At 49.5% G+C, this 14016-nt stretch overlaps 2 protein-coding genes across 2 annotated transcripts in view; both read right to left on the minus strand.

Moving 5' to 3' along the window:
* Positions 1 to 379: 379 nt before the first annotated feature.
* The window catches only part of LOC107294487 (60 kDa lysophospholipase-like), a 32666-nt gene continuing 19029 nt past the window's right edge, over positions 380 to 14016 (minus strand). Inside the window, exons 5-6 of the mRNA XM_015823721.1 lie at positions 4992 to 5045; positions 380 to 661 (exon numbers count right to left, since the gene is read on the minus strand). Coding sequence (XP_015679207.1) covers positions 530 to 661; positions 4992 to 5045 — 186 coding nt within the window. The 3' untranslated portion in view covers positions 380 to 529. The remainder of the gene's footprint in view (positions 662 to 4991; positions 5046 to 14016) is intronic.
* The window catches only part of LOC107294485 (ankyrin repeat and SOCS box protein 13), a gene marked incomplete at its 5' end in the record, with an annotated part of 3806 nt that continues 2881 nt past the window's right edge, over positions 13092 to 14016 (minus strand). The window contains one exon of the mRNA XM_015823719.1: positions 13092 to 13374. Within this exon, the coding sequence (XP_015679205.1) occupies positions 13244 to 13374 (131 nt within the window). The remainder of the gene's footprint in view (positions 13375 to 14016) is intronic.

Here is a 14016-nt window from a genome sequence, read left to right on the forward strand (position 1 = left end):
TCAACCAATTCATCTTTATGACGGTCGCAGTATCCCCGGCCGGGGTCACGTGATCACCGTTTGCGACCTTCTGACCAGGAAAATCATTGGGGAAGCTAGATCCCCTGAACAACGGTGCCACTAACTTAACCACCGCAGCGATTCATTTAACAACTGTGGCAAGGGTGGGCGTAAAATGGGGCAAAATCCACTTAACAAGGCTGAGGAGTACATCTAGACCAAGACGCAAAACAGGGCGAGCCCATCAGGCTTCAGTAAGTTATCACTCCATCTCTCCAAAGTAGAGGTGATCAACCACACACATACCAGTGGGTGCGAAAGCCTTTCACCAACACACTCAAAGCAACCGCCGAGCCGGCAAGGAGACCACCAGGTAATCCGCTTCCAGCCACGGTTTTAACATTTCTATTTACAGTCGTTCGAGAAAAAAGTCGCACGTTGTTCCGAAAGACGGTGGCTTCGGAAGAGCACAAGGTGAACTTTGCAGGGTGATGATTGGGGGGGTCCTTAGACGGGGGCCGCGAGCAGCTCACTGGCTGTAGGAGAGGAATTCAACAAATTTTGTAGGGATGTGGAGGTGGGGGAATCTTTTCCAGGGCTTTTCGGCCGAGAGCGTGACGGAGTCTGAGACGACAAAGCTGAGAGAGCCGCAGGGGGGTTCCTGGAGGGTTGGGGGAAAGAAAAAGGGCATTAAACAACATTCAATGGCAAATATACACCATCTTCTAAAGCGGCAGGGGTGTCCGACCTTGGCCGCTTTAAGGCTGGTGGACTTCAACTCCCAGAATTCCCCAGCCAGTCCTTTCCTCTAAATATTGTCATCTGGTAGGAGCTACGCAGCACGCTTTTCCTGGTGACCCTGCCCTACGAACCCCCCCCTGAAATTCAGCTGTCCACCCCCAACCTTCTATAAAAGGGGTTGAAGACCCCCAAGGTTCCTTTCAACTCTGCTTATTCCATTCCATTCCATTCCATTCTGTAATTCTATTCTATTCTCTTCTATTCCATTCTGTAATTCTATTCTATATTCTCTATATATTCTCTATTCTCTTCTCTTCTGTAATTCTATTCTATTCTCTATTCTGTTCTATTCTCTATATTCCATCCACAGACACATTGACCTACAACCAGCCTTCGCATCCCTCAGAATCCAAATCAACCGCACAGCCAACCAGGGACGGCACTGACCCTCAACCATCCCGCGCAATCCCTCACTACCGGCAGTTCACCTCCCAAGGATCCTGACCTGATGTAACCTCTTCATCACGAGACCCATCACCAGCCTCTCACTTGTTCTGTCCCAGCCCACGTGAGTCCTTGTTATACTCACCAGGAGAAACCCCTCTTCCAATCAAGCAGGCAGGGGCCGCAGAAAAAACATCAAACCCCTTTTATTATTCACAGACCTGAGTCAGTGTCCCAAGGCAAACAAACACACTTCACAGAAACACGATCCTCAACACAAATGGTTCTCTTCGGCCACCAGCACCTCCCAAAGCTTCCCTTTTTATTATGCAGCCAAGGCGTGGCTTCCTAATGCCTTCTCCTTTGCCTTTGGAGCCGCCCCATTGCATTCCTCTGTCCTACTTGCTTCTCTTGTCTGTGCTTTCGTGCATCCAGGATTTGTCCCAGCTGTTCTTCAGCACTGTCCAACTCAGGCTTCCAGCATAGCTGTGTCTCAGCCTGAGCACGAGTAGAGGGGCCAGGCTCCTCATCCGACTGTAAGCCTTGGAGTTCCTCAGAGCCTTCCTCTGACTCTGATGTCACTCCAGGCCCCTCCTCCTCAGACTCAGACTCAGCTACAGGATCCACCGGCTGGCGAAGAATCACAACATCACTGATGACTCACACCTGACCCATCACAAGACCCTCACTGGACACACCCATACCTGGAGCCCTTATCACAGAACGACAACTAACAGCATCAAAACTCCGCTGAAGAATGTTACCTAGCCTTATCATGAAACGTTCGGAGAAGCTCAGAAAATGAACCTTCGCTCTCGCGCACCTGTATGAGACAGGTAGAAGACAAGACAAGACATTTTCCTGGCCAATTTGACTCACTTTCGTAATATGCAAAACACTTGGCAGTTGAGCTGTTGCATTGACTGTAATCAGAGGGTTTTTTCCCTCGGTTGTCCCGGGCGTAAACGTTTCCTCCGAATTCGATAAGCATCTCCGCCAAGTCATCGTTTCGAACTTTGGCTGCATGGTGAAGGGCCGTCTCGTGAAGTTTAGCTGCGTTGACGTTGGCTCCTGCAGGCCGGGATGGAAATTGAGAAAGTCAGAGATTATCATCAATTCAGTGGAGATTTTTAGCGGCCACACAAAGGTAGTCCTCAAATTACGGCCATAATGGAAGACTAAATTTCTGCTGGTAAACGAAAGTTGTTTAAGTGAGTTGCGTCCCATTTTACGACCTTTTTGGCACAGTTGTTACGTGTGTAACTAATTACATCAACTCAATAAAAACATCATTATTACATTTATCAATAATTTTTTAGCTTATGCATATCTTAACTACATTCAATCTTCATAAACAATCCATATCCTGTAAGGCAGGATAAACCTTGGAAGAACAGGTTGGCGGTTCCTGAATCAGGTTGGGTTGCCTGGAATTAATCCAGCACTTCTGGAGGCTAAAACATATAAGGAATGGTTGCTGGAATTGGGTATGTCTAGTTTAACGAAGAGAAGGACGAGGGGGGAGTCTTCCAATATTTAAGGGGCTGCCCCAAAGAAGAGGGAGTCAAGCTATTCTACAAAGCGCCCGAAGACAGGACAAGAAGCATCGGATGGAAACTAATCAAGGAGAGAAGCAACCTAGAACTAAGGAGAAACTTCCTGACAGTTAGAACAATTAACCAGTGGAACCACCTGCCTCCAGAAGCGGTGAATGCTCCAACACTGGAAGTTTTTAAGAGACTGGACAACTATTTGTATGAAATGGTATAGGGTTTCCTGCCTGATCAGGGGGTTGGAGTAGATGACCTCCAAGGTCCCTTCCAACTTTATTATTATTATTACCATTACTATTATTATTATTATCACTACTACTACTACTACTACTACTACTACTACTACTACTACTTCTATCCTCATTCCTTGGGGACCTCGCAGCGCACCTGCGTTCAGCAATAACTTCACGCAATCCAGGTGTTCTCGTGGACATCTAAGTCCTCGCTGACCTCAATCAGAAGACAGACGCACTCTGCGCTGCCTTAAAGAGTCAGATCAAGGAAGAATATTCATTAATCCTCCGCTCATTCCAAAGAGAGATGGCTAAAGCTGTTTTCACGCCAACTTCCCGGAAGTCCGTCCCGTCCGGTTCACGTTAAGGACGGATTCCTGGGGTTGGTGTGGTTTAACTGCCTAAAACTCTCAACGAGATGACGAATAGTCCTTGACTTATAACAGTTCATTGAGCGATCGTCTAAAGCTACAATGGTGCCGGAAAAAAGGGATTGATGATGATTTTTTTTCACACGACTACGGCAGTCTCCCCATAGTTACACGATCAAAATTCGGATGCTTCGCAACTGGTTCATATTTACAACGGTGGTAACGTCCCAGGGTGGTGTGATCCCCTCTTGAGACCGTCTGAGTCAATGGGGAAGCCAGTCGTAAGTGTGAAAAATAGTCGTAAGTCATTTGTTTCAGTGCCGTTGACTTTGAGCGGTCGCTAAACAATCTGTCGTAAGTTGAGGAACACCTGTGTTCTTAGTATAGGTTTGATGCCCAGGTGTTTTTTTTTTTGTAGCCTTAGCTTATAGAAAAGGGTTGGTGCCTTCAATAGATTGTTAATGTAGTCCTCACTTAATGACGGTTTGAAATTATGAGCACCTAAAAGAAAATTTACTTAAGGCCCATCCTCAGTTACATCTACACACACACACACACACACACAATGCAATGACAGCATTTACAACCGGCTGCAGTGCCCTGTGGTCACATGACTGCAATGTTTCTTGCCTGTTTCCAAAAGTTTTTACGGGGTTTCCAGCATTCAGGAGAATGGATTCGCTTAACAACCAACTCTGTGGTTCACAAGAACATGATCCACTTAGTGACTGTGGTGAGTCATTTTACAACCATCCTAGAAACAGTCCTAAAAATCAAGTCAGGTCATGTGGCGTGACCCGCTTAACCACTGCAATGGCTTACGATCAAAATTCTGGGCCCAATTGTAGTCATTAAGGGAGGACTAGCTGTTTAGAGTTGATAGATAGATAGATAGATGATAGATAGATAGATAGATAGATAGATAGATAGATAGATAGATGATAGATAGATAGATAGATAGATAGATAGATAGATAGATAGATAGATAGATAGATAGATAGATAGATAGATAGATATGGATGGATGGATGGATGGATGGGCAGGCAGGGGATAGGCAGACATTCAGGCAGACAGACTAGGTAGATCAATAGATGACAGAGAGAGAGATAGACAATGGATGAATACACAGATGTATGTATGTATGGACAGATAGGTAGGTAAATAGACAAAGACAGATAGACAGAATGGATGGAGTGGATGGAAAGAGGGATGGATAAATAGACAAGATTGAAAGGGAGAGAGAGAGAGAGACAGAGAGATCTAGACATAGCCACATAAGTATGTATTAACTGTGTGCTGTATTTTAAATTTTTGTGACTCAGTCTTGCATCGTAAATAAACAAATCCACAGATCCCTAACTCCTAAATTTCATTGGGCCAGACCTTGAGGCGCAGGAAGACAAATGCAGGGTTCAGGCAGGGAACCGCGATCCGAATGGAATCCGGAATGCTCGACAACTCTTCTCCTGGATTCTGGGCGAGCAGAAACCCCCACCCCACAGTCTCCCAGGGCTGGCAATGGGATCTCCGTCAACCCTGCAGAAGCCACTTTACCGTTTAAGCAGGCTTCGTGGAGAGGCGACGCTATATACAAGGGCGGGTTGACCTTGGCCCTGTGGGACAGGAAGACTTTCACAGTCAATGCTCCCCGAGGCGCAGGCATCGCAGAACGGGGTACTCCCATCGATGTTCCGGGCATCCACCTGTGGTAGAAAGGGATCAAACCCTCAGCCTGTTGCCTCTCTTGGTGAACCTACCTGGGATTCAGGCAGTCGTTAAGCAAATATGGCTTCCCCCATTGACTTTAGTTGTTGAATGCTAGTTAGTAAAAGGGGATCACGTGACCACAGGGATGCTGTTAGTCATGGGGAGGGGAGAAGGAAGATTATTGTGGGGTCCTTGGTGCTCTCTGAGCTGGGTGGTTTTCTTGCAGACGTTGCATGACCCAACGTCATCAGTGCTGGGAGGGAGTGGGGTTTGTGGAGAGAAGGAAGAGGAAGAAAAGGAGGAAGAGGAGGAGTCCTTGGTGCTCTCTAATCTTTGTTATTTCTTGCAGACATTTCATGACCCAACTAGGGAACCTCACCAGGGCTGACTGCTCTACGTGAATACACCTCATTTGCAACAATGATCAGAAGGGGCGTCGTCTTACCTGAACACCTTTTCTCATCATGACGATGGAGAATCCACGGATGGGTTGATCTTGCCTTTCTGCGCTAGAGACTACGTCAAGCAACCTTTGCCATGCCTCTCTTCCTCTGGCTAGGAATCCCCAGTCAATATGAAGGCACAGCAGTTGATGATTGTCAAGCTGGTGGTGGCTCAACCTCCCGACACAGGACTGGATGGACCTGGGGGGGGGGGAAAGGATTCTCCATCGTCATGCTGAGAAAAGGCGTTCAGGTAAGGCAACGGCCCTTCTCCAGCGTGACGAATGGAGGATCCACAGATGGGACATAACAAAGCCTCGCTGCTCCCACGGGCGGGAAGAGGTCTGGGCCTGTATCCCACTATCTGTTACTACCCTTTGGAAGAGTCTCCTGCCAAATGAAGCGTCTGCAGAGGCGAACGTATCTAACTTATAATGCCTCACAAATGGGGAAGGCGACGAGCACGTCGCTGCCTTGCAGATCTCTTTGATGGACGCCTGTGTCAACGTCGCTGCCGAAGTTGCCGCACTGCGGAGTGTGCGGTGATTCGTGTTGGAACTGGCAAGGAGTGCGTCTGGGATGCCTCTGCGATGCAAGCCGTAATCCATCTGCCGAGAGTAGAGGCGGTCACCTTCTGACCCCTTGAAGAGGGGTGGAATGAAACGAAGATGGCTTCAGTTATTGGCGAAAAGGGCAGTTCGCTTAATATAGCGACGCAAGGCTCTGCGAAAGTTCAAGGTGTGCCATTTAGGTTCCTAATCGTGGGACGGCTCATGACAATCTGGCAGCACAAGCTCCTGCGCCCTGTGAAACGATGAGTTGATTTTGGGGACGAAGGAAGGGTCTAAGTGTAGGACCACCCTGTCAGTATGAAAAATACATAAGTCATCTCTAATGGAGAGTGCTGCCAATTCCGAGATGCGCCCAGCCGATGTAATGGCTACTAGGAAGGGGGCCTTGAGTGTCCAGAATCGTAGGGTGGAGGTTCTGACTGGCTCAAATGGAGGTGAAGTGAGAGACTGTACGAACTTGCACAGGTCCCAAGAGGGATATCTGTGAACCACGGGCAGTTTGCTGTTGATTGCTCCCCTGACAGAGGAACGTATCATGGGATGTTGAGCCAAGGGCTCTGAGTTGCCATATGTGAGCACTGTGGACAGGGCAGAAACTTGTCTGCGGATTGTGTTGGGTGCAAAACCCTTCTTAAGTCCCTCCGGTAAATAATCCAAAATTCTTGGAATAGGAATTGTAGTTGGATCTAATTGTTGTCTTCCACACCAGTTAAAGAAATTCTTCCATGTGGAATCATAGATTCTATTAGTTGCAGGCCTTCTTGAAGCCTGAATCATGGTAATCACATCTGATGAGTAGGTCTCTTTTGTTAGGAGTCTCCTTTCAAATGCCCGGCGGTTAGCTGCAGGCAATGAGGCTCTGGGTGTTGTAGAACCCACTGGCTGAGGGAGATTCCATCTTGGGGTATTCTCCATGGAGGAGAGATCGGATACTGTCCCGACGTAACTTAAGACAGGTAAACCTCGCACTTCCTGGTATCTATCACCGTGCCCAGATGAAGGTGGCGAGTGGAGGAAACTATCTGGCTTTTCTGGGGGCCGATGAGAGGCCGAATGGTAGAGCTCTGTGCTCAAAATGGTGGCCTGCGTAGCAGAACATGAGGAATTTCTGGTGTCTGGGAAGGATGGGAATGTCTACGTCGGCTTTTGTCGGGTCGATGGACGTCAGGAAGTCCCCCCTTCTGATGCCTGCTAATATGGATTGGAGTGTTTGCATCTTGAACTTGTGTGCCAAATGGATATTTAATTTCTTTAAATCCAGGATTGCCCTCCACCCTCCCGAGCCCTTCGGAACGATGAACAGAATGGAATAAAAAACCCGTCCCTTCTGCCCTACCGGTACCGGTTCTATGACTTGGATCTCAAGGAGATGTCGAATGGCCTCTTTCATGAGGCTTCTTTTGACCGGATTTTTGGATGATGGGCAAGAGATGAAAAGCTTCAGGGGGGTGGAGGTGAACTCTAGAGTCAGGCCGAATCTGATGGTGTTGAGGATCCAGAGGTCTTTAGTGGTGTTCTCCCATTTGTGTACAAAGAGAGCCAATCTGCCCCCTATGGGAGAGGCACCTCTGGTGTCACTAGAACCTTCTGAAAGGACGACCTTTGGCGCCTCGAAAGGGCCGTTTGGCCTGAAATTGCTGTCTGTCTCTGCCCCTGTTACCAGATCTGTCGAATTGAGGTTCTGGTCTGGGAGGATGAGGACTGGAGTAATGGCTGAATTCTGACCCTGTGTCGGTTGAGCTGGGAGAATGAGGAGGGGAGTAATGGGTGAATTCCGACCCTGTGTTGGTTGGGCGATAGAACTGCTTGGGGGCATAAGGGGTAGCTTTCCTGTCTGCTCTCCTTTGAAGATTGGGCATGACCTTACGCTTACCCTTCCCAGTCAGATAAGGGTTTAGTGCCTCTCCAAATAACTGGCCTCCCCTGTAAGGGGCTGAGGCCAACCGCCACTTGGACTTAAAATCCGCTCGCCACTGTCTGAGCCACAGAAGTCTGCGAGAGATAACATTAGATGCTAATGCCTGGGAGGAAAATTTGGCCGCCTGCAAGGATGAGTCAGCCATGTATTCTGATGCAGCCACTAATTTGTTTAAATCTTGGTGCATCCGTACCTCTTCTGGTGATACCTTAGCCTGTAATTGGCGAAGCCAGAGGACTGAAATTCTGGCAAAAAAGGAAGTTGATATAGCTGCTTTTACCGCCCATGCTGAGGCTTGGTGGCTCTTGCGGAAATTATGCTCCGCTTTCTTATCCTCTGGCGTCAGAACCTCCGCTATATCCCCAGTCACAATGAAGTTGGGATTAAATGTTGTTGCTAAGGGCTCATCTACCGTGGGGACTTCTAGCACCTCTGACAGTGCTGGAGCCACATTAAATAACTGTTTATCAGTCCCCCCCGGAGGTGGAAAATTAGCTGGCGTTCCCCATTGTCTTTGGACTTCATTGAGGAAAAGGGGAGGACAGGGAATGTACTGTTGGGTAAACGTTGGCTCTGAACAGATCTTACTGGTAGGTCCCTGACTGGTGGAAGGTTCAGCCTGAGGGCCACCTTCAGGACCAAGTTGAGCAGTGCTCCTGGCCTTGTGAAGCAAGGATTTAAAGAGGGCCGGATTAAACAGGCCTGTGAAAGTTGGGGGATCAGGAGGTAAGTCCTCATCTTCTGACAGCCCCAGCTCTCTCTGTTCGTCGTCCCCTGTGAACGACCTTCTACTCCTGGAGGAATTGAATGGGGAAACTGGCCCCTGGTATGCTGCTGCTTCCGCCTGGGAGAGGTACGATGCATTGCTGTGAGATGGGACCTCTGATGCTATCGACTCAGGTCGAGCTCTCTGGTGTAGGGTCGAAGCTACAGCTTGGGCAACAGCCTGAGAAATCAGAAGCTGCATTTGTTCTGATAGTCCTGTCTCCTGAGCCTCTGGAGGACGAAGCCCTGCCGCTGTAGGAGTGAATGTGGCCTCTGGGCCCAGAGATCCAGCTGTACCCGGAGGAGCAGGGATCTGAAGGCCAAGCCCCTCACTGGAAGGGGGAACCATCTCCATCTGTTCTGCCATGGGAGAAATGGACTGACCTGTTTCCCCTTCTGGAGACCTGGCACTTGGAGCAGCAGAGGTCGAAGGAGCTTGTTGAGGGTCAACCATCTCCACCTGTTCTGCCATGGGAGAAATGGACTGACCTGTTTCTCCTTCTGGAGACCTGGCACTTGGAGTAGCAGAGGTCGAAGGAGCTTGTTGAGGGTCAACCATCTCCACCTGTTCTGCCATGGGAGAAATGGACTGACCTGTTTCCCCTTCTGGAGAGCAGGCACTTGGAGTAGCAGAGGTCGAAGGAGCTTGTTGAGGGTCAAAACAGGATGCTTCCATGGGAACAGAAGTCATCTGACCAACCTTTGCCTCCTTCTGTTGCCCTGCAGCGTTGGAGAATTGTTTTCCCAATGCCTGTTGCCTTCCGCTTGCTTCTTTCCCAGCAGCTTTGGGAGACATTCTGCCAGCGATAGCTCTGGCTCTGAGTTTCCCAGCAGCCTCCTGCTTGGCTGATCTGGCGTTCCCCGGCCTGGAGGGACTGCTGGAGACACCTTGAGAGCTCTGAGCTGCTGTGGTTTTACCTGCCATTGCAAAAATCAGAGATATCACAGAAACGGCAATCTCAACGTGCTTGCAACAGAGGTGATCCCAGTAGCCAGGAGCCAAATGGTGGCTAGAAGTGGTGGCGGCCCAACCAACTTAATGGGATAGCCAGCACACTTACAAGCCTGGTAGTGGCAGCAAGACCACCTTAGTGGGGTAGCCAGCACACTTACAAGCCTGCTAGTGGCAGCAAGACCACCTTAGTGGGGTAGCCAGCACACTTACAAGCCTGCTAGTGGCAGCAAGACCACCTTAATGGGGTAGCCAGCACACTTATAAGCAGCGAAATTGGTGGTAGGAAGAGGCGCTGAAAATGGTGGCAGTTAAAACGGGCACTCAGCCGCACCCTGAAGGCTTTGGAAATTGCGCCCTGAAGGAGGCTGCTGTTGTTGTTGTTGTTGTCTCTAATTGTAACAGCCTTGGTGTGGGGTGAGCTGCCAAGGATTGGAGAAGCAGCACCTTCGAAATATCGCTCCTTAACTCTGGCCTTCTGGAATGGCCTGAGGGCGTTTGTCAGGCTCTCAAAATGGCGGCCGCTAGCAAGCGACCTCCTGCTCCGTCCTTATGTCCGAGTTAATAAATGCGGCAGCTGCTTCTATTTGCTGACTAAGAAGACTGCAGAATGAATTCTGGCCAAAATTGACTCTATTTTGAGTCTAAATGGCCGTCGCTGGAAGGAAGGAAGGTTCCCCCACTCCCCTCAGAAACAATCAAAGCGGCGCTCAAAATGGCGACCGCAGCGCTTCTGCCTCTGCCTGGGAGCTATAAATAGCTCGAGAGGCTTCAGCCGAGGCCTGCAAAAGCGCTCTCACCCTCGGCGGTTTGGAAAAGCAGCGCTGAGGCAGGGAAGAGAAGGGAAAGGAAGGGTACAACCTGGGAAAATCCACAGTTCTGTCGTTCTGTTAGAAACCCAGAGCCAACCTTCACCACGTCTCTCCCGGGCTAAGACTAAGCCTTAACTGGCGAGTCGTAGCTGGAGGAAGAGGGGCGTGGCAAAGGTTGATTGATTTAAAGCTCTTTTGTGACTGGTGGACTTCAACTCCCAGAATTCCTGAGCCAGCCACGCTGAGGGGAAAGGGAGAGGTTTCCAAGCTGAGCCAGGCTGGCCCTGGAATTCTGGGAGTTGAAGTCCACCAGTCATGAGGGGGCGATAAGTCCCCCATGCTGGCTGAGGAATTCTGGGAGTTGAAGTCCACCAGTCCTAAAAGAGCCCAGCTTGCCTGCCCCTGACTTAGTCTCTAATAAAGTGAATTCTCTCCCCCCCCCCATTGCCGGGAGCTTTGGGCAAGATTCCCAGGGGGTCTCTTACCTTTGCAAAGACCCTCCGTTTCCCTCTTCCCACCACGGCGTCCCCTTCTCTGTCCGGGAGCTGCGCAGGGAGCCTTTGCAACCCCCACGTGACTCCAGACCCCTCAAAATCACCCCTCACGCCCCCTCCCCAAAACGGGTCAGGGTCCCCCCCGTTGACTCCAAGAAACCTACAGCCGTCTTTTTTCTTTTTCTTTGCAACCCGGATCGACCTGGGAAGGAGAAGACGAGGGTGCAGATTCCCGGGCGCGGATCCTGCCAAGCCGGCCGGGGACTTCCCTGGCTCGCAAGCCGCATTTCTGGCTCAGCTCTCCAAGAAGCGCAACGCGCGACCCGCGAGGCCCTTTCCAGGGCAGGAGGGGATAAACAACGGCGCGGCCACGGCCGACACGCGTCACCCCAAGCGTTCACACAACACGCTAAACTCGGGAGCCGGAGCTATAGCTTGTGGGGAGAGGGGGTTTGCTTTTGCGGGCGGGGGAGGAGGAGAAACCCAGCCCAGCTGGCGATCTATGGATCGCAATCTCTCTGGGGACACGGCCCTCCAAAAGGGTTAATTAATAACCAGGACTGGCCGGTTGTGGAAACGCAGCTTGAATACCGGGTCAAGAGCGGAGGAGGCGTCTGTACCCTTTTCTCCCCTTCCCCCTTTAAATTTGCACAGTAACAGAGCAAGTGCATCGTTGCGCTGGGCTTTCCGAAGATTGAGAGCCCCACTCAGGTCTAGCAGCATGAAAAGGCTGAGTCCCGGGACCGGAGGCGATTCCTGCGGGGAGAGGGACGCCCCCTCCCCACACTCACCGATGTCGCCCAGCAAAGAGCCACCGGCTCCATAAATGTGGACTACACACCCCAGCAGGAAAGGCAGTCAGGAATCCCGGGACACCGCAGGCGCTGCTCGCAAAGGCTGCCGGGAATTGTAGTTCTCCGGACTAGCTTCAGGTGCTACTCCGGATGCTTGCAGATATTTTCCCGTCCTTTGCAGGTGCTAGTCCGGATGCTTGCAGATGCTTTCCCGTCCTTTGCAACCTTCGCTGCGAGGGTTCCGTCCCCACGTCCCTTTCTTGACACAAAGAATGTTGCAGCTCGGTGCTTGAATTCATGGCATCACAATTGTCTGGAGGGAGGGGTTGCTTCCTGACGCCCCCCCCCCCGTCACCCCAAACTCTGAAAACCATCATGGGATTTCCTTGAGCATCCCAATCAGGCACCCGAAAATTTGCCTTTTGCGCTTTCTTAGACTTCTGCCTTTTTTCTGGGGGTTCACACGTGGGCCGACCTGTAATGGGTGCTGGTGGGCTTTGATTTGTCTGGATGTTATGTGTTTAATGGTAATATTTATTTCTTTGTACAATGCATTTTTATTTATTAGCAACATTGGTTTATTCATTGGTAAGAGGCCTGTATTTGTGAAATTTATTTATTGGCAAAATTGATGGATTCATTTGCAAAATCTATGAGCCCATTTTACAAATAAATATTACCCATATATACATTTTGGAAATAATTAAACTTCACAAACTAATGCATACATTTTACAAATAAAACAATTTTGGGAATATTTTAAAATGGGTGGATTACAACTCCCATGTGTTAATACAGGTAGTCCTTGACTAACAACGATTCAAAGTTACAAACGGCACTGAAAAATGCCGTTTTTCACACTTGCGACCGTTGTAGCCTCTCCAGTGTCACGGGATCAAAATTCACGTGCTTGTCAACCGATTCATCTTTACAACGGTCGCAGTATCCCCGGCCGGGGTCACGTGATCACCGTTTGCGACCTTCTGACCAGGAAAATCAATGGGGAAGCTAGATCCCCTGAATAACGGTGCCACTAACTTAACCACCGCAGCGATTCATTTAACAATTGTGGCAAGGGTGGGCGTAAAATGGGGCAAAATCCACTTAACAAGGCTGCGGAGTACATCTAGACCAAGACGCAAAACAGGGCGAGCCCATCAGGCTTCGGTAAGTTATCGCTCCATCTCTCCAAAGTAGAGGTGATCAACCACACACATACCAGTGGGTGCTAAAGCTTTTCACCAACACACTCAAAGCAACCGCCGAGCCGGCAAGGAGACCACCAGGTAATCCGCTTCCAGCCACGGTTTTAACATTTCTATTTACAGTCGTTCGAGAAAAAAGTCGCACGTTGTTCCGAAAGAGGGTGGCTTCGGAAGAGCACAAGCCGAACTTTGCAGGGTGATGATTGGGGGGGGGTCCTTAGACGGGGGCCGTGGGCAGCTCACTGGCTGTAGGAGAGGAATTCAACTAATTTTGTAGGGATGTGGAGGTGGGGGATCTTTTCCAGGGCTTTTTGGCCGAGAGCGTGACGGAGACTGAGACGACAAAGCTGAGAGAGCCGCAGGGGGGTTCCTGGAGGGTTGGGGGAAAGAAAAAGGACATTAAACAACATTCAATGGCAAATACACACCATCTTCTAAAGCGGCAGGGGTGTCCGACCTTGGCTGCTTTAAGGCTGGTGGACTTCAACTTCCAGAATTCCCCAGCCAGTCCTTTCCTCTAAATATTGTCATCTGGTAAGAGCTATGCATGCTTTTCCTGGTAGACCCTGCCCTACGAAACACACACCCCCTCTGAAATTCAGCTGTCCACCCCCAACCTTCTGTGTAAAGGGGGTAGAAGACCCCCATATTAGAAGGATATATAATGTTCTACTAGAATTGGATTCAGAAACTGAGTTAGTTAAAGATTGTATGATTAAATGGGCTCAAAATATAGGAGAAATAATATCTATGGATACCTGGGAGTTGATATGGGTGAGAAATGTGAAATTTACGCAGGCACAAAATTTACGCGAGAATTTTTACAAGATGTTTTATAGATGGCACATGGATCCTGCAACTATGTCTCGCATTTATGAGAATTATGAATCCAAGTGCTGGAGGTGTGGACAACAAGATGCAACTTTTTTTCACATGTGGTGGACTTGTAAGGTTATTAAAGCTTTCTGGATAAAATTATGGTGGAATTTACAACAAGTTTTTAAAAGAAGAA

Source organism: Protobothrops mucrosquamatus, unplaced genomic scaffold (genome assembly GCF_001527695.2).
Source record: "Protobothrops mucrosquamatus isolate PMUCROS unplaced genomic scaffold, P.Mucros_1.0 scaffold1967, whole genome shotgun sequence".
Lineage (NCBI taxonomy): Eukaryota > Metazoa > Chordata > Lepidosauria > Squamata > Viperidae > Protobothrops > Protobothrops mucrosquamatus.